Consider the following 25,862-nt stretch of genomic DNA (forward strand, 5'->3'; position numbering starts at 1 on the left):
TGTGCAGAAATACCATTGGGTCTAATGGTCGTCTCACGCTGAACTGCGCATGTGCATGCCGTCATATCAAAGGCGCTGGTTTTCACTTTCACGAGATTGTAGTAATACAATGTTCAACTACTTAATACATTGGCTTACAATAGGTTGTGCCTTTAGATGAATTAATTAATAAATAATCATTTTTCACTTCTGTCATCGACTTCTCAAACCCCGGTCTTGTCTGCTTGGTCTGCTTTGCAAGAGTTCCCAGAAGTCTCGGGATGTTGCGCCTCTGGGTTTAGAAACTCTTTGCGAGTCCTAACCGCGTCCCACCGAGGCATTACTATGGCGACGAGAGTGTTTGGTGGCTGTTCTTGGTGAAACAACAGGTACGTGCCGTTTTCAACCTTGAAAAGCACCGACATCGTGCAACGAATAAAAACGTGTGTTGTTTATGAGCTACCAAATCGAACCTATATTTTTTGGTTTACACACTAATATCTCCTGAAAGTCGCACGGTTGTCATGAAGTTTGATAACAAGCTAGCTAGCTGCTCCTCTCTGCTGTGCTAGCTTCCACTTTCTCTTGCTAACCCGTCCCTAGGTAATTTGCTTATTTTCCAGTGGCAATTGTAGCTGCACATGCACAAAGTTGGCTTGCTAGCTTTGTGTCATTTGGTTCTTCTCATTATCCCATGGACAACATTGCATCTTTGAAATGCAAGCATTTACATATCTGATGTGATATGAATTGTGATATTGTTTGCTATCTTCTTCAGCCCTGTTTTTAATGGAGAAGTGATGGAAGTGGCACACACTGCATCAGAGACATTCACAGACAGTCAAAGGAAGAAGACCCCTCTTCCACTGTGCCGACTCGTGGAGGACAGAAAAAGAAGTCCCTCTAATGTCCCTCATCACCTACTAGAGACCCGTAGGACCCTCACACTTTAACGATTTGATACATCTCAGTCATATATTTAACGGGCTATATTCAGTCAAGAAGAAAATGTTTAGGGTAGTAGAGCACTTGGGCTAGTCCTATAATATGCATGCTCATGATGTTATCTGAGTTACCGTTGACTACATTATACAGTGTGTGGCTCCTCAGGCGTTTTGGCTTCTTATATTTTACATTTGAGTCATTTAGCAGATGTTCTTTTCCAGAGCGACTTACAGTAGTGAGTGCATACATTTTCTTTGTACTGGTCCCCCATGGGAATCAGACCCACAACCCTGGCATTGCAAGCACCATGCTCTACCAATTTGAGCCACCTGGGACTAAGCAGATGGTGCTGTCATGCAAACTCTTTTATATTATACTTATACCTTCCAGAAACCTATACCAAACTCAAGAGCAACAGTGCAATCGAAGCAGAACCCTCAGCACTTCACTTCAGTGGGTTTAAACTGGGGAAGGACTATCACAGGAGCCTGGTGAGTGAAGCAATGAGCTCCAGCAATGTGTTGACTGTTCCAAGAGAACAAAAGACAAAGCACTGACTTTTAGATCCATTGTGCAGTTATATGTACTTAATTTACCCAGGTGTCATGTCATTAGTCTTTGTTTTAATCTTCCTCAGAAATTGATCAACATATCATCTGAAGTGATCAACATTCACATTATCCCCACCCAAACAAAGCATTTCAAAACAAAATATTTAAAAAAGGTATTTGTTTCTTACTATTTGAGTTATGCATTCCGTCTATAATCTTTGATTCGTATGCGTGTCCGTGTTGATGCCTAATTCCTCCATTTTGATCATCTGTGCAGCATCGTCTTGTCCCTGGACTGTCCTACACAGTGAAGGTACACTTCTGTCCTGACGAATGGCGCTACTTCTACGACTGTATTCGGATCCATTGCAAGGTTGGAATCCAGTGCTATGTTAGTTTCTAATCAAGTTTGCCTGCTGTCATGTCTGACAGTGATCTCTTCAACTTCTACTTCAACTGTCACTCAAAATAGGGATTTGCTGTGTTTATGCATCACATGTTGTTTGTTGTCAACATTTCTCTCCATAGTTGCTGCAAGGTAAGCCTGGTCCCAGATCTGTTTGTGCTGTCATGCAAACTTCTAAGGTCATTGGCAAACTGATCTGGGACCAGGGTACTGCTACAAGGTTCCCTCCTGCTTAGAACTCCAGGAAATGAATGTATCAGGGAGCATTGCTATTCTCTCTCAATCTCTCTCCAGGGGGAAGAGAACTTACAGGTTCCAGTCCATGCCTATCCCATCATTGATGACTTGCACATCCCAACACACATCACCATACCAGCTGTCCCGCTGGGCCAAAGGTGGGGTGAGGTGGACATTCGTGTCTCTCTGCGCATCCTTGCCTTTTGAATAGTCTTTCAACCCGTCAATGAAACTTTCTACGTGAGTTGCATGGCCACTCATATCCCTTACAGAAAAAACACATCACCTGTGAAATCATGTGTTTTTAGAACACATATGATCACATTTCCACATGTGCAGTTTCATGTTATCACATGTTGCTTTAAATGTTGTTACATGTTATCACATTAATTTAGCATAAGATCACATGATAACATGTGTTGTTGGAACACTTCACGTGAAATTAATGTATTTTTTTTTGTAAGGGATAGGCAACAACTACAGCCTAGTCTGCTAAGTGTTTGCTAATTGCACCAGTTTCTGAATTAGCCTGCCAGATAAACATGATGAGTGGAAACAAAGGCCTGTTTGTGGAATCAACTTATTGTGTTATTATGGTGCTCACGCATCACAAAAGTTTGTTTTTAATCATCTCTGTTGACACGAATGATGCGGTGAGCAGTCAATATATTAGAGTCCATTTGCACAGGTAGATAGCTAATCGTAGTTCTCTAAGCCGCATGCTGGGATATTTGCTAGGGTCAGTAGTATTTGTCTTGCATATTCAACAATCTTCAGTTAAAACAATACGCTTGGAAAGAGAATACTTCACAAATATCAAAATATAAATATTTGTAGGGCCATAGAGATCTAATAATTGTTTACATTTTACCGATTGTGACGCAATGTACTTTCCATTATTATTTTTAAGAGGGCATTTTTATCTCTTGTTGAAAATTATTGTCTTTTGAACTGAGTGGCAGGCTGAATTTGATTTAGCTTTACATTGTAGGCCTCAATGAACATGTAGGCTGTTGTCCCTTTCTTTCTGGGACTGTGCGATATCTGTGCTTGTTATCTTTGACCTTTGACCCATCTTTGACCTTCCAGTGTCAGCCATGTGATCCCTCTGAGCTGCAGCTGTCCCATTGATTTTGAGTTCCAGGTGCACATCATCCAGCCACACAAGGCCTTCTCTGTCCAGCCCCTGTCAGGTAACTCCAATCAACAGACTTGGTAGCACTTAGGCCACTGAATAAAGTCATAATTACACCATTATGTTAGAGTTCTGATGACAGATGATAGAACAAGATAGAAACAACATCTCAGACAGACAGACAGGCAGGCAGACAGACAGACAGACAGTCAGTCAGTGAGGATAACCCCTGTATTATTCTATCTACAGTTGGAATATATTCTGGGATTACTGTATTAAGCCCATGAGTCTCCTTGCCAGATATGTATCAATTTATTTTTTAGTATTTGACGGTAGGATCATTTCTGGTTTAATAATAAGGTTCCGGCTATGTTTTTGTGTTAGTTCCTTGAGGTGATTAGTTTAAAATTTGAACCACATAAACATTTTTTTTGCTGACTCCAGACTCTGCTCTATGAACTCACGTAATATGATTAGCTCATTACCCAGTCGACCTGTGATTCCTTAACACCACCATCATGTCTTGTGTTTGAATTACTGTGGAAAGATGCTGATAGTCTGCAACAGAGCCACCTTGACACAAAGCAGTCAGGAGGGGGGAACTGTGCTGTTTTGTCTCTGGCATTGATGGTGATGCTTTCCAGACATTGAGTGATGCTGGATCTCCAGGGTTATGCAAATAGCCTAGTACTCAGACTGGGTAGAGAGATCTGAAAAAATAGTGTCTCTCTATGTTTCCCATGGTTTGAGGGTATCGAAGTGTTGAGTTTAGGTAGGCCTACGTATTGTTTTCCTTTCAAAAATGCATTATTGGTCACATGTAAAATTCGGACTTTGTCAAGACCTAGTCCTTTGTTTGTGTTTGATTCTAGGAGTGATTCCAGCCAATGGGAAGGTGGAGGTGACCGTCACATTCAGGCCGTTCCAGTATGACACGTCCCAGGTCACTCTACAGGTGGTCATCTCCCAGTTCAACTCCAAACCCTACGTCTGCACCCTCAGCGGGTCCTCCTCGCCCCACCTGGCACTCAGGTATCCCAGAACTATTCTTAAATGTTAAAGGTTAATTCATAAAAACAGTATATTGAATTATGCCATTTTTACCAGGTCACAGTTACAATTATATACATATTTGATATATGGTCAGCAAAGTTCCTGTTTTCTTGGTTTGTATCACGTTATTGCTTATTATTTTCTGTCATTGTGAGTTCCATCAATTGATGCACTGAGCCAAACATATTTCTTGACTGATAATGAATGGAAAACATATGATTGTTAAGTGGTTACAATATCCTTTTGTAAACAATGCTTACATATGTTTCATAGAGCGAGTGCTATTGTGAGAGAGACCAAGTGCTGCACGTGTACTGTATTGAAGCTCTCTGTCTGCAAACTTTGAAAATAGAAATTGTACAAACATTTAGAGAGATAAAACGTAACCCTTGCAGAGAAGAACCATACAGTGCATACTGTTCCATTTTCAAACATTCAAATGTTTCTCTATATCTAAGTGTGTATATACCACATTAGGAATTTTACGGTTGATAGATACTTGAATAATTTCCCACCAAAAAAATGTATAATGATGTATCATGTTTATATACATTTATTGAAAATGCACATACAGGTATATGGTTCTTCTGCACAATTCTAATTATGATGATATCCTTTTTTTCCATTGATTTCTGTTCATGACTAAATTCTTTCTACAGACGCAAAACCACGCACAGTCACTTATACTGATAAACAGGTTGTTCTTGTTCTCGTGTCTGTATATAAAATATCATTTTTGATTCAGTTCCCATGAGAAAATGGGTGCACTCCATCACTGACAGTGAAGTTTTACTCCCCTGTGTTATGACTAAGGGAAGTTAATGATTTATCAAGCAAGGGAACTGCAGTCATATCAAAATGCATCGGTATCCAATCCATTTAATGTGTGTGCTTTAGATCAAATATTCCCATGTTTACTTCTCCCTGGACCCGCAAGAAAAGTTATGAAGATAAGATTTGAATGAGTTAATGGAAGAATCGGCAGATTGTAGATTTAGAAGGAACACCTTCCTAATATTGAGTTGCACCCCCTTTTTTATCCTCAGAAAGCCTAAGTTCGTTGTGGCATGGACTACAAGGTGTCGAAAGCGTTCCACATGGATGCTGGCCCATGTTGACTCCAATGCCTCCCACAGTTGTATCAATTTGATTTGATTTGAAGTTGGCAGGATGTCCTTTGGGTGGTGGACCATTCTTGATACACACAGGAAACTGTTGAGCTTGGAAAACCCAGCATTGTTGTAGTTATTGACACCCTCAAACCGGTGCGCATGACACCTACTACCATAACCGTTCAAAGGCACTTACATTTTTTGTCTTGCCCATTTATTCTCCGAATGGCACACATGTACAATTCATGTCTATATTCTCTCAAGGCTTCAAAATCCTTCCTTAACCTGTCCCCTCCCCTTCATCTACACTGATACCATGGGAAGATGATTGTTTATTTTGTTCAGCAAATATTGATAGGATATATCTACTCTTATAATGCCAACAGCCCCATGTACAGTATCAAAGTCAATTATTAGCTAAGTACACAATTAAGTTATTAATGGCAGATAAAGCCTGGTAAGTTATTAGTCAACTATGGCTATGTTGAGCTCTGGAGGTTTTCAAGCAGGCAGTCCCCAAGGTACAGTACTTAGCCCGCTCTCTTTTACTCAGTTAGCATTAGGTTTGGACCCTAGGCCTAGCGTGATGGAAACAAACTATTATTGACATTTTACTGCAGTGGGCTAAATCATGCAGAGTGTTTCTTGGTAGTCTTAAACAAATCTACTGTGAATCAGAAGTTTACACCTCACACAATAGGTTATGGGCTTAATAAAAGAAGACACCTGTACCATGTCAGGTTATAAAGTTGAAGTGTATTACATTTTGACTTTGCATCCCAATAATACAGTTTATGAACATCACAGAAGACTGAAATATAACAAAACCATTTGCCATAGAAACACCGATTTTCAACAGGTGTTTTTAAATAATGTTTAATAATTATGAAATTATTAAAACATAGACTGCTCAAAAAAATAAAGGGAACACTTAAACAACACAATGTAACTCCAAGTCAATCACACTTCTGTGAAATCAAACTGTCCACTTAGGAAGCAACACTGATTGACAATACATTTCACATGCTGTTGTGCAAATGGAATAGACAACAAGTGGAAATTATAGGCAATTAGCAAGACACCCCCAATAAAGGAGTGGTTCTGCAGGTGGGGACCACAGACCACTTCTCAGTTCCTATGCTTCCTGGCTGATGTTTTGGTCACTTTTGAATGCTGGCGATGCTTTCACTCTAGTGGTAGCATGAGACGGAGTCTACAACCCACACAAGCGGCTCAGGTAGTGCAGCTCATCCAGGATGGCACATCAATGCGAGCTGTGGCAAGAATGTTTGCTGTGTCTGTCAGCATAGTGTCCAGAGCATGGAGGCGCTACCAGGAGTCAGGCCAGTACATCAAGAGACGTGGAGGAGGCCGTAGGAGGGCAACAACCCAGCCGCAGGACCGCTACCTCCGCCTTTGTGCAAGGAGGAGTAGGAGGAGCACTGCCAGAGCCCTGCAAAATTACCTCCAGCAGGCCACAAATGTGCATGTGTCTGCTCAAATGGTCAGAAACAGACTCCATGAGGGTGGTATGAGGGCCCGACGTCCACAGGTGGGGGTTGTGCTTACAGCCCAACACCGTGCAGGACGTTTGGCATTTGCCAGAGAACACCAAGATTGGCAAATTCGCCACTGGTGCCCTGTGCTCTTCACAGATGAAAGCAGGTTTACACTGAGCACGTGACAGACATGACAGAGTCTGGAGACGCAGTGGAGAACGTTCTGCTGCCTGCAACATCCTCCAGCATGACCGGTTTGGCGGTGGGTCAGTCATGGTGTGGGGTGGCATTTCTTTGGGGGGCCGCACAGCCCTCCATGTGCTCGCCAGAGGTAGCCTGACTGCCATTAGGTACCGAGATGAGATCCTCAGACCAATATGTGAGACCATATGCTGGTGCGGTTGGCCCTGGGTTCCTCCTAATGCAAGTCAATGCTTGACCTCATGTGGCTGGAGTGTGTCAGCAGTTCCTGCAAGAGGAAGGCATTGATGCTATGGACTGGTCTGCCCGTTCCCCAGACCTGAATCCAATTGAGCACATCTGGGACATCATGTCTCGCTCCATCCACCAACGCCACGTTGCACCACAGACTGTCCAGGAGTTGGCGGATGCTTTAGTCCAGGTCTGGGAGGAGATCCCTCAGGAGACCATCCGCCACCTCATCAGGAGCATGCCCAGGCATTGTAGGGAGGTCATACAGGCACGTGGAGGTCACACACACTACTGAGCCTCATTTTGACTTGTTTTAAGGACATTACATCAAAGTTGGATCAGCCTGTAGTGTGATTTTCCACTTTAATTTTGAGTGTGAATCAAATCCAGACCTCCATGGGTTGATGCATTTGATTTCCATTGATAATTTTTTGTGATTTTGTTGTCAGCACATTCAACTATGTAATGAAAAAAGTATTCAATAAGAATATTTAATTCATTCAGATCTAGGATGTGTTATTTTAGTGTTCCCTTTATTTTTTTGAGCAGTGTATATTAGTAACATTCCACAGAAGAGGCCACTAGAGGGCAATTTGGTCACTATACTGCAGGAAACGTGCTACATGCATTTATTGGTGTTGTTTCTGACCCAGTCAACAGGAGAAAGACATGGGACACGCAAGAGAAGTTTTGTTTGTTGACAGTCGAGGGCCTCCACCTGTCTCCTTGATACAGCCTCTGACCAAAACCAAGCAGAGGTCAATGCGGACACCTGAAAAGTCAAAGGTACCGCAAAGCATTTAACTCCAGCTGTACCAAGGGTGCGTTTCCAGAAAGCCTTCTAGCTGACATCACACCTTGTTTATCTTGACAACCCAGTTTCACAGAGATGAAAAGTCATGCTAGAAATAAAGGACAATGGTAGCGACGGGGCTTTCCAGAAACTCACTCCAGTTCATTTAGCAGACTATGCTACGATGTCGATAATGAGGTAATAATATGAATATGAACATATCTTGTGTGTGATTGGTTTTGTATGATTTCAATAGACTGTAAGGGAGAGAAGAGAGAGTGATGTGAAGCTGAGCCTGAAGACTGCAGTTGATGTGTCCACCCCTGCTGGAGTGGTCAAGATACTGATACAACAGACTGATAAACTGAGCTCTAAAGACCTGAGGGAAGGTACCTGGACAACTTTCACACCAGTAATCAACTTTCACACCAGTAATCAACATACATTAGATTTTCTCTAAGAGATAAGAGAGTGTCATTCAAAAATCACTTAATGTATAGGGGGGAGAAACCCGGTTTGTTGGATGACTTGTTTGCTAGTGTGACTGAAAGCTCTCAGATGATTGAAATTCTGGAATGCTTAATTCATTGCCATTTGGGTCTGCTGCAGACTGTATTTGCTGCTACTAAGTTACAGATATATATTTTTTTACAATTTAGCCATGATGTCCCAACCTAAGCTGGGCCTCCAGACAAGACAGATGAAGGAGGCGTTCTTTGAGACCAGGGTTCAACAGGACATCCAGGAGGAGAGAGCCAATCATCTCAGATGGTGAGGAACCATAATTTACTCACGTTAATAATCATAAACAGTGCATTCGGAAAGTATTCAGACCCCTTGACTTTTTCCACATTTTGTTACATTACAGCCTTGTTCTAAAATTGATGAAATAGTTTTTTTCTTCATCAATCTACAAAGCAAAAACAGGTTTGAATTGGTTTTTGCAAATGTATAAAAAAATATCACATTTATATAAGTATTCAGACCCTTTACTCAGTACTTTGTTGAAGAACCTTTGGCAGCGATTACAGTCTTGATTTTTCTCGGGTATGATGCTACAAGCTTGGCACACCTGTATTTGGAGAGTTTCTGTCACGCGTGCTCCCCCTGTCTGGTGTTTGAGGGCGTCATGCGGCCCATCATTACACACACCTGTCACCATCAATACGTGCATCAGCGCAATATGGGACTCACCTGGACTCCTTCACTTTGTTGATTGCCCCCGCTATATCTGTCTGTTCCTCAGTTTGTTCCCTTGTCAGCATTAATGTCATTATGATTTTCATGTCCAGACACTGTCTTGTCTTGTTTCATGTCTGTTTATTAATTAAATGTTCACTCCTTGTACTTGCTTCTCATCTCCAAGCGTCTGACCTCACAGAATGCTGACACCAAAATTTGAAGCATCAGGGAGTTTTTGTTTTTTGTTTTTGTTGGACACGTCGGGTCCGGGTGCCGCTGCCGGAGGAGCCTGGGGTGCCTCAGTTGGCTTGTTTGGCTTCCACGCCTTAGCTGGTTCGAGAGGTTCCCTTGCCTTGGTTGGCTCAGCAGGCTCCCATCCCACATCATGCCTCAGCCGGCTCGTTGGGCTCCCACGCCTCAGCCGGCTCATCAGGCTCCCACACCTCAGCCGACTCTTCAGACTTCCACTCTTCAGCTGGCTCGTCAGGTTCGCCCAGGTGGGACGTCGGGTGGCGCCACTAGGGGGGTGGGGGGGGAGTACTGTCAAACCTGCTCTCGCTCCCCCTCTCTGGCGCTCGAGAACGCCAAGCGGCCCATCATTACGCACACCTGTCACTATCATTGCATGTATCAGCGCAATATTGGACTCACCTGGACTCCATCACTTTGTTTATTGCCCTCTCTATATTTGTCTGTTCCTCAATTTGTTCCCCGTGTCAGCATTAATGTTATGTTTTTGATGTCCAGACGCTGTCCTGCCTTGTTTCATGTCTGTTTATTAATTAGATGTTCACTCCCTGTACTTGCTTCCCGTCTCCTAGCGTCTGTCCTCACAGTTTCTCCCATTCTTCTCTGCAGATCCTCTCAAGCTCTGTCAGGTTGAATGGGGAGCGTCGCAGCACAGCTGTTTTCAGGTCTCTCCAGAGATATTAGATCAGGTTCAAATCCGGGCTCTGGCTGGGCCACTCAAGGACATTCAGAGACGTGTCCTGAAGCCACTCCTGCACTGTCTTGGATGTGTGCTTAGGGTGGTTTTCCTGTTGGAAGGTGAACCTTCGCCAATGTCTGAGGTCCTGAGCGCTCTGGAGCAGATTTTCATCAAGGATCTCTCTGTACTTTGCTCCGTTCATATTTCACTCGATCCTGACTAGTCTCCCAGTCCCTGCTGCTGAAAAACATCCCCACAGCTTGATGCTGCTACCACTATGCCTCACCGTAGGGATAGTGCCAGATTTCTTCCAGACGTGACACTTGGTATTCAGGCCGAAGAGTTCAATCTTAGTTTAATCAGACCAGAGAATCTTGTTTCTCGTAGTCCTTTAGGTTCCTTTTGGCAAACTCCAAGTGGGCTGTCATGTGCCTTTTACTGAGGAGTGGCTTAAGTCTGGCCACTCTACCATGAAGGCCTGATTGGTGGAGTGCTGCAGAGATAGTTGTCCTTCTGGAAGGTTCTCCCATCTCCACAGAGGAATTATTGAGCTCTTTCAGAGTGACAATCAGGTTCTTGGTCACCTACCTGACCAAGGCCCTTCTTCCACGATTGCTCAGTTTGGCCGGGAAGCCAGCTCCAGGAAGGGTCTTGGTGGTTCCAAACTTCTTCAATTTAAGAATGATGGAGGCCACTGTGTTCTTGGGGACCTTCAATGCTCCAGACATATTTTGGTACCCTTCCACAGATCTGTGGCTTGTCACAAACCTGTCTCTGAGCTTTATGGACAATTCCTTTGACCTCATTGCTTGGTTTTTGCACTGTCAACTGTGGGACCTTATATAGACAGGTGTGTGCCTTTCAAAATCATGTCCAATCAATTAAATTTGCCACAGGGGGACTCCAATCAATTTGTAGAAACATCTCAAGGATGATCAATGGAAACAGGATGCACCGGAGCTCAATTTCGAGTCTCATAGCAAAGGGTCTGAATACTTATGTAAATAAGGTATTTAAAAAATATTTTAATAAAATATGCTACATTTTCTAAAAACCTTTTTTCAATTTGTCATTATCAGGTATTGTGTGTAGATTGATGAGGGAAAAATGTATTAATCAATTTTAGAATAAGGCTGTAACGTAACAACGTGTGCAAAAGTCAAGGGGTCTGAATAATTTCCGAATGCACTGTACAGTCATGCCCAAAGGTTTTGAGAATGACAGAAATATTAATTTTCACAAAGTCTGCTTTCTCAGTTTGTATGATGGCAATTTGCATATACTCCAGAATGTTATGAAGAGTGGTCAGATGAATTGCAATTATTTGCAAAGTCCCTCTTTGCCATGCAAATGAACTGAATCCCCCCCCAAAACATTTCCACTGCATTTCAGCCCTGCCACAAAAGGACCAGCTGACATCATGTCAGTGATTCTCTCGTTAACACAGGTGTGAGTGTTGACGAGGACAAGGCTGGAGATCACTCTGTCATGCTGATTGAGCTCGAATAACAGACTGGAAGCTTCAAAAGGAGGGTGGTGCTTGGAAACATTGTTCTTCATCTGTCAACCATGGTTACCTGCAAGGAAACACGTGCCGTCATCTTTGCTTTGCACAAAATTGGCTTCACAGGCAAGGATATTGCTGCCAGTAAGTTTGCACCTAAATCAACCATTTATCGGATCATCAAGAACTCAAGAGAGGGGTTCAATTGTTGTGAAGAAGGCTTCAGGGCTCCCAAGTAATTCCAGCAAGCGCCAGGACCATCTCCTAAAGTTGATTCAGCTGCGGGATCGGGGCACCACCAGTACAGAGCTTGCTCAGGAATGGCAGCAGGCAGATGTGAGTGCATCTACACTCACAGTGAGGCGAAGACTTTTGGAGGATGGCCTGGTGTCAAGAAGGGCAGCAAAGAAGCCACTTCTCTCCAGGAAAAACATCAGGGACAGACTGATATTCTGCAAAAGGTACAGGGATTGGACTGCTGAGAACTAGGGTAAAATCATTCTCTGATGAATCCCCTTTACGATTTGTTTTGGGCATCCAGGAAAAAGCTTGTCCGGAGAAGACAAGGTGAGTGCTACCATCAGTCCTGTGTCATGCCAACAGTAAAGTTTCCTGAGACCATTCATGCGTGGGGTTGCTTCTCAGCCAAGGGAGTGGGCTCACTCACAATTTTGCCTAAGAATACAGCCATGAATAAAGAATGGTACCAACACATCCTCAAAGAGCAACTTCTCCCAACCATCCAGTTTGGTGACGAACAATGCCTTTTCCAGCATGATGGAGCACCTTGCCATAAGGCAAAAGTGATAACTAAGTGGCTCAAGGAACAAAACATATTTTGGGTCCATGGCCAGGAAACTCCCCAGACCTTAATCCCATTGAGAACTTGTGGTCAATCCTCAAGAGGCGGGTGGACAAACAAAACCCCACAAATTCTGACAAACTCCAAGCATTGATTATGCAAGAATGGGCTGCCATCAGTCAGGATGTGGCCCAGAAGTTAATTGACAGCATGCCATGGTGGATTGCAGAGGTCTTGAAAAAGAAGGGTCAACACTGCAAATATTGACTCTGCATCAACTTCATGTAATTGTCAATAAAAGCCTTTGACACTTATGAAATGCTTGTAATTATACTTCAGTATTCCATAGTAACGTCTGACAAAAATATCTACAGACACTGAGGCAGCAGACTCTGTGAAAATTAATATTTGTGTCATTCTCAAAACTTTTGGCCATGACTGTAGATTACCGTATCTATGATTATGTACTAAATGTCATAGGTCACTCCAACTGTACTGTAGATAAATGTATTTTTGATTAAGGCAAGTTCACCTTGGGAAGGACCCTGTCTCGACACAGACCAAAATGCAGGTTTTGGAGGAGAGAGATGTTGCAGATTATGAATATATGGTAAGATTTGTAACTTATCATGATAGTCATAATAATCATAAACACTGTTGCTGTATGTTGTATATCTGACATATTTCATGTTTTCCTCTGCTCTGGCTTTGTTTTCTCATCACTTGGGCAACCAGTTTTTCTCCGGTTTGCATAACATATTGTTACTATGTTTTATATACACATTACCATAAGTATGTGGACACCAACTATATTCAGAGTTTTATTGAGAACAGCCAGTAAATGTATAAGTAGTAACTTTTCCTTAGATATACGACATGAGGCTGTAATGTCAGAGGGAGCTGCTGCTATTGCTGTTTCTTCTAAAGGGGAACAGATGACAGATCTCTCTCAGGACACTTAACAGCACTTCCTCTCCCCTCTCTCTGTTTATTGGCTGTATTTACTGTGTTCTTTACAGGCCACCATTGTTTTTAGAGAGGCCAACCACTCCACTTGGGGATTGGATAAACTCCTTTCAAGTGTTTTCTCTGGAATCTGGACCTCAGGCCAGAAACCGAAACAGCCTTTACACCTCTTCCCTATGCCTTCTGCTACCTTTCTAGTGTGATGATCAGTAACCTTAGCTGAGACTTGAAGAGTTGCATTGGCTCCCAGAGCAAATGTCTAGGCGTTTGGCTTAGTGGGCTAATGCATTCTCCCGGGATTGATAATAATAATAATAATATATGCCATTTAGCAGACGCTTTTATCCAAAGCGACTTACAGTCATGTGTGCATACATTCTACGTATGGGTGGTCCCGGGAATCGAACCCACTACCCTGGCGTTACAAGCGCCATGCTCTACCAACTGAGCTACAGAAGGACTAAATGAACCACAGTGAGGACAGCTAAATGAACCACAGTGAGGACAGTTAAATGAACCACACACACTTGCTCGTATTCTAAACATGACGAACCCCCGTCTTAATTGAACGTCCGTCTTAATTCCAGGTTAGAAAAGGAGAGGTGAGGGAGGAGAGGGACTTTGCTAGAGGCCAACCTAAGCTCTCTACCAGACGGGTCCTGCGTAACACAGGCCAGGTAAGCATGTCGAAGTCAAAACGGACCTGTTTGCCTTTAAAATGGCATTTACATTTAACATTTACATTTAAGTCATTTAGCAGACGCTCTTATCCAGAGCGACTTACAAATTGGAATGGATATAGCTTTCCCCCCCCCGAGTATGAGAGCTGCTTGTTTCCATTTTCTTTTTCACAATCAAAACGTCTGTTCTATTTGTACCTTCCAGGCACCGGTGGGCACGCCTTCCTTTCGCATGTACTCCAGCAGTCATCTGGAGATCAGGCAGAGAGCTCTGAGGCTCTTCCAGCAGGCAGCCCGCAAGGTACAGTACTTAGCCCTCTCTCTTTCACTCTATTGGCCCTGTAGGCATAGAGTGCCTCATTCCAGCCCACTCAACACAATGGTTTTTCACTCACAAGCCAAAACCACAAGCCAAAACCCTGTGAGATGGTGTGTATACTCTCTATGATAACGATCTTAAGCCATACCATAAGATGGTGTAGTAGTAGTTTTGTAGTGGGGCACAGTCCAGTCTAATGAAAGTAGTAAGGAGCTAAGAATAGACATTCCCTGTAGTTTGTCTCGGATGGGAATTCCTAAGGTCAGTTATATTTAATGATGTGGCCTACATTTGAATAAATTCAACCAAATGCCAAACTGTAAAACCAGTATGTTATACAATACCTCATAGGCAGTTGGAAAGCTGACAATGTCCAAGTCCTGGTTCTCTTTAATATCATATTTCTCCCAAAGCATACTTGAAAATATATATATTTTTTTTTGTCTATATCATTCTCTATTTGAGCAAGAAAGATGTGCTGCAACAGATGTCATACAGCACGAAGAGGGTTTACTTATAAACATGCATAACCTTTCGAAACAACACAACTTCTAAGTGAGTGCACCATGTGTTTCAGGTGGTGATTCAATGTCGTGTGAACAACAGACTGGTCTCGTTGAGGAGGCTGACTCGAAGCTTGAAGCGCCTGTCCACAGGAGTAAGAGGTATTGCACTGTTGAGACCCCAAAGGGCAAACGTGTTCTCTATTTGACACAGGCATATGATCAAAATACATATCTGAACGATGCAGCACACACATTTGTTGTGCCAAAATTAAAATCTATCTTAAAGTTATTTTACCCCCAAGTCATTGTGATGTTGGAAGCGAGCAAGATGCATGCATTTTTCTGTTTCAGTTGAGGAGGAGAACTTTCATCTCCCGAAGATCTCACCAGACAGCGTGATTCCGTTCACATTCCCTATCTTCTCTCTTCCTAACCAGTCTGATGAACTGGTAAATGCAGTGCTCTTTGATAAAAAGCCATCTTGTTCTTGCGTGGACTACTTGAAAAGAAGGAACACTGATTTGATTTGCCCAGTAGTTTGTATTCATTGAAATGATTTAGTGAAAATGACCATAACGTAGTGTTGGCCTTGTACTTTATACCCAGGCTCCCAATGCATTGGGTGCCGTCCCTGTTAGGCCTATTGAGGTCCTGGTCAAACGACACACTCCATTCTTCAATCTGAAGGTACGTTTACGTGATTGGTCTTTGCCTGAATAAAGAATCCTTGATATTTCTTCTACATTGTAGCACTAACAACTAGCCATTTTTGCCTTTCTGTCACAGCTGATGATGACAGGGATTTTGCTTGGAAATTGTACAGTAACATGCTCACTTGTGTCCCATTACGCGTGTTGTTTTTCAAGGTTCCCCAGCACTACAAGTTAATGGGGTACCAGCCTGTTTCGGCCTTTGAGGCTGCCGCTAGCTACATTCCCCCAACCCAGCCCAGGACGCTATGCACTGGGGCACAGGTGAGCCACGAGACAACTCACCAGCAACACTGTGGGACACTTACATTGGTGGTGTGTAATACACAGATCGATTTATACAAAAGCAAATAAATCAAAGTCAATCTTTTAAGCCTTTTATGAGATGATAAACAAGTGATATAACATAAACAATGTAATAGAACAGCAATAACCCTGAGAACGGAGAATGGTTCGATTGATTACTTAATGGTGTCACTGTCAGAGACTAGGATCTGCTCTGCTCCTCTGACATCCAATAGCGTGTTTGTATTTCCTCAAACTGATACAGCAATAACCTAATTGTTTATGGAATCCAACCATTAAAAAAAAAAAAAATCCTATAGTTTCCCATGGTTGACAAGACCATGACAAGACGACCATTGACCACCCTTCGCCATAGCTCATGGTCCCCACTTAGCTCTCATCATACAAGCACTTACTCATTTATAGACAGCTCTCCATAGCAAACTCTTTACCACAACATGACATATTATAGAAACATCCTACAACTGTCAGATCTGATCTTACTTTAGGACAACGTCAAGTAGGATTTTTGCAATTGCAGAACTAGAGCTTCTAACTGATTGGCCCCATCTCATTGATATGATTTTGATAGTATATCTCTGCTCTTGCCAGCATGGCTGTTATACAAGACTGATATATCTTTTACATTTTTTTCTCTGCTGGATCATATTCATTAGGAAACACTGTAGGAAAACATTTTGTAACGGAAAACAAAAATGTATGTTTGGTATTGAACATGTTCAGGTCGTCTCTCATGTTTCAGTCTTTCCTTCAGTTTCCTAATGCACTGGTTGCTTGTGTGGTTGTGTCCCTGTCTTTCAGGATGAATTGTTGCCAAGAGTGATCCGTTCACCCTCGGGGTGTGCAGTGGCCAAGCCAGAGGGCGAGGAGGATGTGGAGCAAGAGGACGAGTGTCCCAGTCTGAGCTTCACGGCCCCCACCGCCCTGCTGAAGCCTCCCTACGCCCACCCCCTCAGAATCTTTGTAAGGCAATATCACAGAATATGATAGAACGCATGTATTTATTTATTTACAGTATATCAGTGGAGGCTGGTGGGAGGCGCTATAGGAGGACGGGCTCAGTGTAATGGCTGGAATGGAATATATGGAACGGTATGAAACACATCAAACATATGGAAACCACATGTTTGAGTCCATTCCACTTTTTCTATTCCATTCCAGCCATTACAACAACCCAGTCCTTCTATAGCTCCTCCCACCAGCCTCCACTGCTGTATATATGTAAATGTGTTCTATTTTACATATCTACAGGATGGACCACATCTATGTCATATCTCTAGTAATAATGATTGGTGTTACTATCATGCATAGTGTTGGAAATGTTTTGTTGGAATCTCTGTCCTGATGATTCCCACAACAGCTGTTCCTCTTCTCAATAGTGGAATCATTGACTGGGCCTGAGAATATCGATAATTGTGAATAATTGTACACTGTTCATGTTCCATACTGGACTTTGTTCTGCTCTGTAGAACCCAGCCCCCGGTCTCCATGCCTTCAAAGCAGACCCCCTCTACCTAGAGTGTGATCTGGAGTTCCACCTGTGTCCACTGCCCCGGTACACCATCCCAAAGCCCTCTGTGTTTGGAATGCACACCCCCAGCACTCAGAAGAAATTTTTGGACCGAACAGTAAGTCTCTTTCATGTCAACAGGAGTTATTCATTTAAAAACATCTTACATTCTTGTGTACTAGCATTGCATTTCTATATAATTCAAATATAATTAAAAAAAATAAGAGAATAGAATACCTTGAATGTTCCCACAATATGGACATTTGTAGTAATTGAAACTAAAGCCAAAGCCGTTTTTACAACAATTACACTGTGTTCTTTATCCTGATCAAATTGCAGGATGTGATCCGAGGTGTGATGACCTGGAAGAAGTTCCCATCGGCTGCCCTGGCCGCTCTGTCCAACACTCCCACACTCACCAGTAGCTGGGCCCCGCGCATGTAAGGCTCCAGTAACACAGCTTTATAGGGCTGTCTACCATTCACACAACACATACAGCTGCATAGAGAGACCGCTAAAGTGACTTAACGAATCATGATGTACTAACTCATCTATACTATGTGTTCTTGAGCAAACAGTACAAAGTATAGGCTGTTGTTCTTCACACACAACTGAACACTTTTCTTATTAGCTTATCTTGTTTGATCATCTTGTTTGACCAGCCAATGTGTCATGGTACTGGGATGCTATGGTTAGGTAGATAGCACAGGAGGTTGGTGGCACCTTAATTGGGGAGAATGGGCTCGTGGGAATTCCAGGAGTAGAATCAGTGGAATGGTATCAAAAATATCAAACACATGGTTTCCATGGTTTCCAGGTGTTTGATGCCATTCCATTTGCTCTGTTCTGGCCATTATTATGAGCCGTTCTCCCCTCAGCAGCCTCCTGGGGGAGATAGTTAGTTAGGGTGGTTTGCTATTATATTCAGATTGTCCATTGATTACAGATAACTTCAATGAAGGCACTGCACGCAACCAGTAAGTTCTTGTACCAACACAGCACTTAAAAAACCTCCTACCCTTCCTCAGAGCATTTGACTTGACGAACGTGGAAAACCCTTTTGCTCCTTGGGAAGTACACTGTAAGTTATAAACTCAGCAAAAAAAGATATGTCCTCTTACTGTCAACTGCGTTTATTTTCAACAAACTTAACATGTGTAAATATTTGTATGAAAATAACAAGATTCAACAACTGAGACATAAACTGAATGTTCCACAGACATGTGACTAACATAAATGGAATAATGTGTCCCTGAACAAAGGGGGGGGATCAAAATCTAAAGTAACAGTCAGTATCTGGTGTGGCCACCAGCTGCATTAAGTACTGCAGTGCATTTCCTCATGGACTGCACCAGATTTGCCAGTTCTTGCTACCCCACTCTTCCACCAAGGCACTTGCAAGTTCCCGGACATTTCTGGGGGGGAATGGCCCTAGCCCTCACCCTCCGATCCAACAGGTCCCAGACATGTTCAATGTGATTGAGATCCGGGCTCCTTGCTGGTCATGGCAGAACACTGACATTCCTGTCTTGCAGGAAATCACGCACAGAACGAGCAGTATGGCTGATGACATTGTCATGCTGGAGGGTCATGTCAGGATGAGCCTTCAGGAAGGGTACCACATGAGGGAGGAGGATGTCTTCCCTGTAACGCGCGGCGTTGAGATTGCCTGCAAAGACAACAAGCTCAGTCCGATGATGCTGTGAAACACCGCCCCAGACCAGGACAGACCCTCCACCTCCAAATCGATCCCGCACCAGAGTACCGGCCTCAGTGTAACACGCATTCCTTCGACAATAAATGCAAATCCAACCATCACCCCTGGTGAGACAAAACCGCGACTCGTTAGTGAAGAGCACCTTTTGCCAGTCCTGTCTGTGTTGTTGCCAGTGATGTCTGGTGAGGACCTTTCTTACAGCAGGCTTACAAGCCCTCAGTCAATCCTCTCTCAGCCTATTGCAGACAGTCTGAGCACTGATGGAGGGATTGTGCATCCCTAGTGTAACTCGGGCAGTTGTTGTTGCCATCCTGTACCTGTCCCACAGGTGTGATGTTTGGATGTACCGATCGCCACTGCGGGGACGATTAGCTGTCCATCCTCTCCCTGTAGTGCTGTCTTAGGCGTCTCACAGTACAGACATGGCAATTTATTGCCCTGGCCACATCTGCAGTCCTCATGCCTCCTTTCAGCATGCCTAAGGCACGCTCACACAGATGAGCAGGGACCCTGGGCATCTTTCTTTTTTCAGAGTCAGTAGAAAGGCCTCTTTAGCATCCTAAGTTTTCATAACTGTGACCTTAATTGCCTACCGTCTGTAAGCTGTTAGTGTCTTAACGACCGTTCCACAGGTGCATGTCCATTAATTGTTTATGGGTCATTGAACAAGCATGGATAACAGTGTTTAAACCCTTTACAATGAAGATCTGTAAAGTTATTTTCATTTTTACGAATTATCTTTGAAAGACAGGGTCCTGAAAAGGGGACATTTCTTTTTTTTTGCTGAGTTTAGGCCATCCACAAACTTCCTCCAGCTGGCTCAGTGTGTTTGTGTGTGTCCACTTCTTCCAAGGATGTTCTTGCTGGCTTCATCTCTGCCTCCAGATCATTTGAATGGCTCATCCTAAACTGTAGCACATTAACTACAGATTCAGACCAGTGCAAGTCTCACAGACAGACTGATGAATGGAAACACAGTGATTTACTTCATATTTACAGGGTGAGGGGGGACCGGTACTCTGTTCCCTTGTGTAAGATCTATAGCCATGGTGCAGACTCCTTTCTGGAATCCATTCCAACACCAGGGTTACTAAGAGCCAGCGCTATATCCTCTGCTTTGTTGAAGTAGTGTCCAAACAAGTCCAAGTGAAATGTTGCCTATACAGTTAAGGTTGGCCTCTACACCAAACCATAGGGCTGCCTAGTCATCTGACGTGAAGATATTGGAAACATCAACAGAATGTTATTCTGTATGTTTATACTCAGCTGTACAAGATGGGCTGAAATTGTGTTTCCTGTATAAAGTTGAGATAATTGACTGACTCAATGACTCAACTCTGTGTACCAGTCCTTTAATGGTCTACGAGTCTCTATCACCTGACCGTGTGTTCCACCAGGTCTGACCCCTTCAACAATGACATTCTGCCCACCCTGGCGCCCACAGCTCTGAATGGCCTTCCAGAAGATATGACAGAGGAGCTACTGGATGGACAGTAAGCACTAACACACGCTGACAGACAGACGGACTGAAAGTAACAGGAATCCATTTCAGAGGGTTTGTGTGACTGATGTGTTTTACCAGATCTGAAAGCACGGGAGTATCTCTCACGCCTGAGATGATCCGAGCCGAGTTTCCCCTGCCAGAGAATGTACCTTCCACTCCCAGACAGCTGAAAGACGACAGCTTTAAAGATGACAGCAGGTATACTGTTCACACACACACACACACACACACACACACACACACACACACACACACACACACACACTGCAGGACTAGGAGCATCATGCTCGTAAAAGGCACATAATTTTGTTTCCACTAAATTAACCTCTAATCCCTATGAGGAATACTGGCATTTAATTTAGCCTACAACTCAATCATTGTGTCTTCCCTTGAGTCCTTGCCAATTGTCATCAATCAATAACTTGAATTAGCATTTTTGTCACGCACTCCATTTTCTGTTTCTTCCTTCATGTTTGGTTTGTCATTATCTCTGTACATCTACTGACGGTGTGGCATGCTAATTGTTTGTAATTCGAATTAGTCAAAAATCATATTATAATCAAATGATCTCTTCTAATTTGGCTAAAATAATGACGTTACATCAGCATGATGCAGAGATAGTCAAGAGACACAGAATTAGAATGCTGTTGCTGTACTACTGTCCCCTTGTGGCCAGGTTGGGATTGTAAAAGATGATGTTAGATGAAGGTAAGATAAAGGTGGAGATAACAACAGCTCATTGTGCTTCTCCTCCACTAGTTCCCTGAGTCCCTGTAAAACTCCCCAGATGATGCCTCTCAGTACAGCAAACATCTCCAGGTGAAAACAACACAACACCTATCCCTTCCACTCAGCATCTGGTGTCAACATCATCTACTGACACAGACTCACACACGCACAAACACACATTTTCTCTCTCTCTCTCTCTCTCTCTCTCTCTCTCTCTCTCTCTCTCTCTCTCTCTCTCTCTCTCTCTCTAATCTAAGACATATCTCTTTTTTATGTAATGGAAGATTTTAAAACCAAGAACAATAGGTATGATTATTCATATTTGTACAATTTTTACTCATAACTTCTACAGGGAATCAAGAGAGCAGCAGCTGGAGATGTTTCTGAAGTCTCAGACCAATAGACTTGGTGCCAAGGTGATGGCGCGACTCAACCACCTGAATATTGTGGGCAAGGCTAATTCACCCTCTACACCAGAGAATAAATAGTGCTATATTTGTTATGAGGCACTAAGGTTGATGCAGGAAATGTCAGATTACAGTACCAACATACATTGACTGATATATTTCATATAATACATTTCACTGTAAAATATATCATTACTGTAGCTGCTAAGTGCTATTGTATAGTTACCACACCACTGATGCTGTGCCCATTGTCTTGCATTGACACTGACCAATTCATCCAATGACATTTTCATTTAAAACAGTCTTTATGTACCTTAAAGTTTGGCTTCTTGTTTTATTTAATTAATGACAGGCCTTTCTGGCAAATAAAATAATTGATAAAGGAATGATTCCAAATGAATACCTGTATGTCACGGATCCACAGTTAAAGCAATCTCTATTGCACTCCACACTGCTCTTTCTCACCTGGCCAAAAGGAACACCTATGTGAGAATGCTATTCATTGACTACGGCTCAGTGTTCAACACCATAGTGCACTCCCAGCTCATCATTAAACTAAGGATCCTGGGATTAAACACCTCCCTCTGCAATTGGACCCTGGACTTTCTGAAGGGCCGCCCCCAGGTGGTGAGGGTAGGCAAAAACACAAACGCCATGCTGAACCTCAACACGTGCCCCTCAGACGTGCCTGCTTAGTCTCCTCCTGCACTCCCTGTTCACCCATAACTGTGTGGCCACGCACGACTCAAACATCTTCATTAAGTTAGCCGATGACACAAAGGATCGTGGTAGGCCTGATCACTGACGGCGATGAGACAGTCTACAGGGAGGAGGTCAGAGACCTGGCAGTGTGGTGCCAGGACCACAACCTCTCCTTCAATGTCAGCAAGACAAAGGAGCTGATAATGGACTACAGGAAATGGAGGGCTGAGCACGCCCCTATTCACATCGACGGGGCTGTAGTGGAGCGGGTTGAGCGATTTCAAGTTCCTTGGTGTTCACACATCACATAGTCCAAACACACCAACACAGTCGTGAAGAGGGCACGACAACTCCCCTTCCCCCTCAGGAGGCTGAAAAGATTTGGCAAAAAGTTCTACAGCTGCACCATTGAGAGTATCTTGACTGGCTGCATCACCGCTTATTATGGCAACTGCTTGGCATCTGACTTGTAAGGTGCTTACAGAGAGTACATCACTGGGGCCAAGCTTCCTGCCATCCAGGACCTCTATACCAGGCGGTGTCAGAGGAAGGCCCTAAAAATTGTCAAAGGCTCCAGCCACTCTAGTCATAGACTGTTCTCTCTGCTACCACACGGCAAGCGATACCAGAGCGCCAAGTCTAGGTCCAAGAGGCTTCTAAACACATTCTACCCCCAAGCCATAAGACTCCTGAACATCTTGTCAAATGGCTACCCAGACTATTTGCATTGCCCCTCCCCTCTCCACACCACTGCCACTCTCTGTTGTCATCTATGCATAGTCACTTTAATTAACTCTACCTACATGTACATACTACCTCAACTAACCGGTGCCCCGCACATTGTCTCTGTACCGGCACCCCCCTGTATATATTGTTATTTTTTTACTGCTGCTCTTTAATTACTTGTTACTTTTATCTCTTATTCTTATCCATATTTTTTTAAACTGCACTGTTGGTTAGGGGCTTGTAAGTAAGCATTTCACTGTAAGGTGAACCTGTTGTATTCGGCGCAAGTAACTAATAACATTTGATTTGATTTGACACCAGATAAGACATGAGAATTTCACCTAGCCCCCCCGGCACATAGACTATTGCAGCATAGAAACTCGAGGCTGACATCACCAAGAGGTAGAATATATACAGTAGAGAAAACAATAGTGGTCCTAAAACTGAACCTTGAGGAACACTGAAACGTACCCTTAATTTGTCAGAGGAAAAACCATCCATTGATAACTTTCCGACAGATAAGATCTAAACCAGGCAATAACTTTTCTGTGTAGACCAAATTGAGGGTTTCCAATCTCTCCAAAAGCATATAGTGATCGATGGTGTCAAAAGCGGCACCAAGGTCTGATGCCATTAAAAGGTACCACCCTCAGAAGCTTTAAAAACATTTTGTTCAGAGGAATGGGAGATTTGATATAGGCCAATCGTTTTTAAAACATTTTCTGGGTCAAGGTTTGGCTTTTTCAGTAGAGGCTTTATTACTGCCACTTGTAGTGAGTTTGGAACACATTCAGAGGATAGGGAGCCGTTTATTATGTTCAACATAAGAGGGCCAAATACAGGAATTTGCTCTTTAAGCCGTTTAGTTGGAATAGGGTCCAGTAGGCAGGTGGAAGGTTTAGAGACCATGATGACCATTTACGTGAATGTGTCGAGGAATACAGGATAAAAAAACGTTAGTGTCTCCATTGATCCTAGGTCCTGGCAGTTCTGTGCAGACTCAAGAGGAGACTGTAATTTGCTTTCTAATAATCATTATAATTTTGTCAAAGAAGTTCATGTATTTGTTCATCCTCACTTGGGGAACGCTTCTTTTTGACAATGTAAAAAATAAAGGTTGGATTATTTTTATTCTACTCAATCAGGTTGGAAAAGTAGGCTGATCGAGCAGCAGTGAGGGCTCTTTGATACTGCACGGTACTGCCTTTCCAAGCTAGTTGGAAGACTTCCAGTTTGGTGGAGCGCCATTTCCATTCCATTTTCTGGAAGCTTGCTTCAGGGCTCAGGTATTTTCTGTATACCAGGGAGCTACTTTCTTGAGATAAACGTTTTTTTGTTTTTAGAGGTGCAACTGCATCTAGGGTATTATGCAAGGTTAAATTTAGATCCTTGTTTAGGTGGTTAACTGATTTTTCAACTCCTATGTCCTTTGGTAGGTGGAGGAAGTCTGGAAGGGCATCTAGGAATCTTTGGGTTGTCCGAGAATTTATAACGCATCTTTTGATGATCCTTGGTTGGAGTCTGAGCAGATTATTTGTTGTAATTTCAAATGTACTAAAATGGTGGTCCGATAGTCCAGGATTACGAGGAAAAACATTTAGATCCACAATATTTATTCCACGGGACAAAACTAGGGTATGACTGCGTAGGGTATGACTGCGTAGGTCCGGAGACATGTTGGACAAAACCCACTGAGTTGATGATGGCTCTGAAAGCTTTTTGGACTGACTCTGTGGATTTATCCACGTGAATATTGAAGTCACCAAAAATGTGAATATTATCTGCCATGAGTATGAGGTCCAATAAGAATTCAGGGAACTAAGTGAGGAACACCATTACAGGAGGCCTGTAAATAGTAGCTTTAAAAAGAGATTGAGTAGGCTGCATAGATTTCATGACTAGAAGCTCAAAAGTTTTTTTGGGGGAGGGGAATCGAAATTTGCTTTCGTAAATGTTAGCAACACATCCGCCTTCGTGAGATGCATGGTGGATATGGTCACTAGTGTAACCAGAAGAAGAGGCCTCATTTAACACAGTAAATTCATCAGGCTTGAGCCATGTTTCAGTCAGACCAATCACATTAAGGTTATGAGTTATTATCAGTGATTAGTTCATTGACTACGACTGCGATGGAAGTGAGGGATCTAACATTAAGTAGTCCTGTTTTGAGATGTGAGATATTATCACAATCTCTTTCAATAATGACAGGAATGGAGGAGGTCTTTATTCCAGTGAGATTGCTAAAGACAACACCGCCATGTTTTGTTTTTCCCGACCTAGATCGAGTCTCAATCGGGAAAGCTGAGCTGACTACACTGACTGCTAGCGGCTAAGCTGGCAGGCTGGCTAACATGCTGCTGCCTGGCCTACACCCTATCTCATTGTGGAGCTAGAGGAACCCTGTCTATGTTGATAGATAAAATGAGAGCACCCCTCCAGCTTGGATGGAGTCCGTCACTCCTCAGCAGGCCAGGCTTGGCCCTGTTTGTGGGTGAGTCCCAGATAGAGGGCCAGTTATCTAC

At 43.2% G+C, this 25,862-nt stretch overlaps 1 protein-coding gene across 1 annotated transcript; it reads left to right on the plus strand.

Annotated features, from left to right (window-relative positions):
* The first annotated feature begins 247 nt into the window (after positions 1 to 247).
* On the plus strand, positions 248 to 22,231 carry cfap221 (cilia and flagella associated protein 221). The gene is made up of 25 exons (XM_035755162.2): positions 248 to 368; positions 758 to 912; positions 1,315 to 1,415; positions 1,562 to 1,648; positions 1,753 to 1,848; positions 2,176 to 2,276; positions 3,208 to 3,311; positions 4,126 to 4,285; positions 8,003 to 8,135; positions 8,399 to 8,531; positions 8,802 to 8,913; positions 13,081 to 13,168; positions 14,112 to 14,201; positions 14,410 to 14,505; positions 15,101 to 15,188; positions 15,381 to 15,478; positions 15,636 to 15,716; positions 15,896 to 16,003; positions 16,847 to 17,008; positions 17,515 to 17,673; positions 17,895 to 17,995; positions 20,670 to 20,765; positions 20,855 to 20,974; positions 21,536 to 21,595; positions 21,858 to 22,231. Exons 2-25 carry the CDS (start codon positions 780 to 782, stop codon positions 21,991 to 21,993), a joined length of 2,643 nt encoding a protein of 880 aa, XP_035611055.1. The 5' UTR covers positions 248 to 368; positions 758 to 779; the 3' UTR covers positions 21,994 to 22,231.
* Positions 22,232 to 25,862: the final 3,631 nt, after the last annotated feature.

The sequence above is a fragment of the Oncorhynchus keta genome, chromosome 37 (genome assembly GCF_023373465.1).
Source record: "Oncorhynchus keta strain PuntledgeMale-10-30-2019 chromosome 37, Oket_V2, whole genome shotgun sequence".
Taxonomy (NCBI): Eukaryota; Metazoa; Chordata; class Actinopteri; order Salmoniformes; family Salmonidae; genus Oncorhynchus; species Oncorhynchus keta.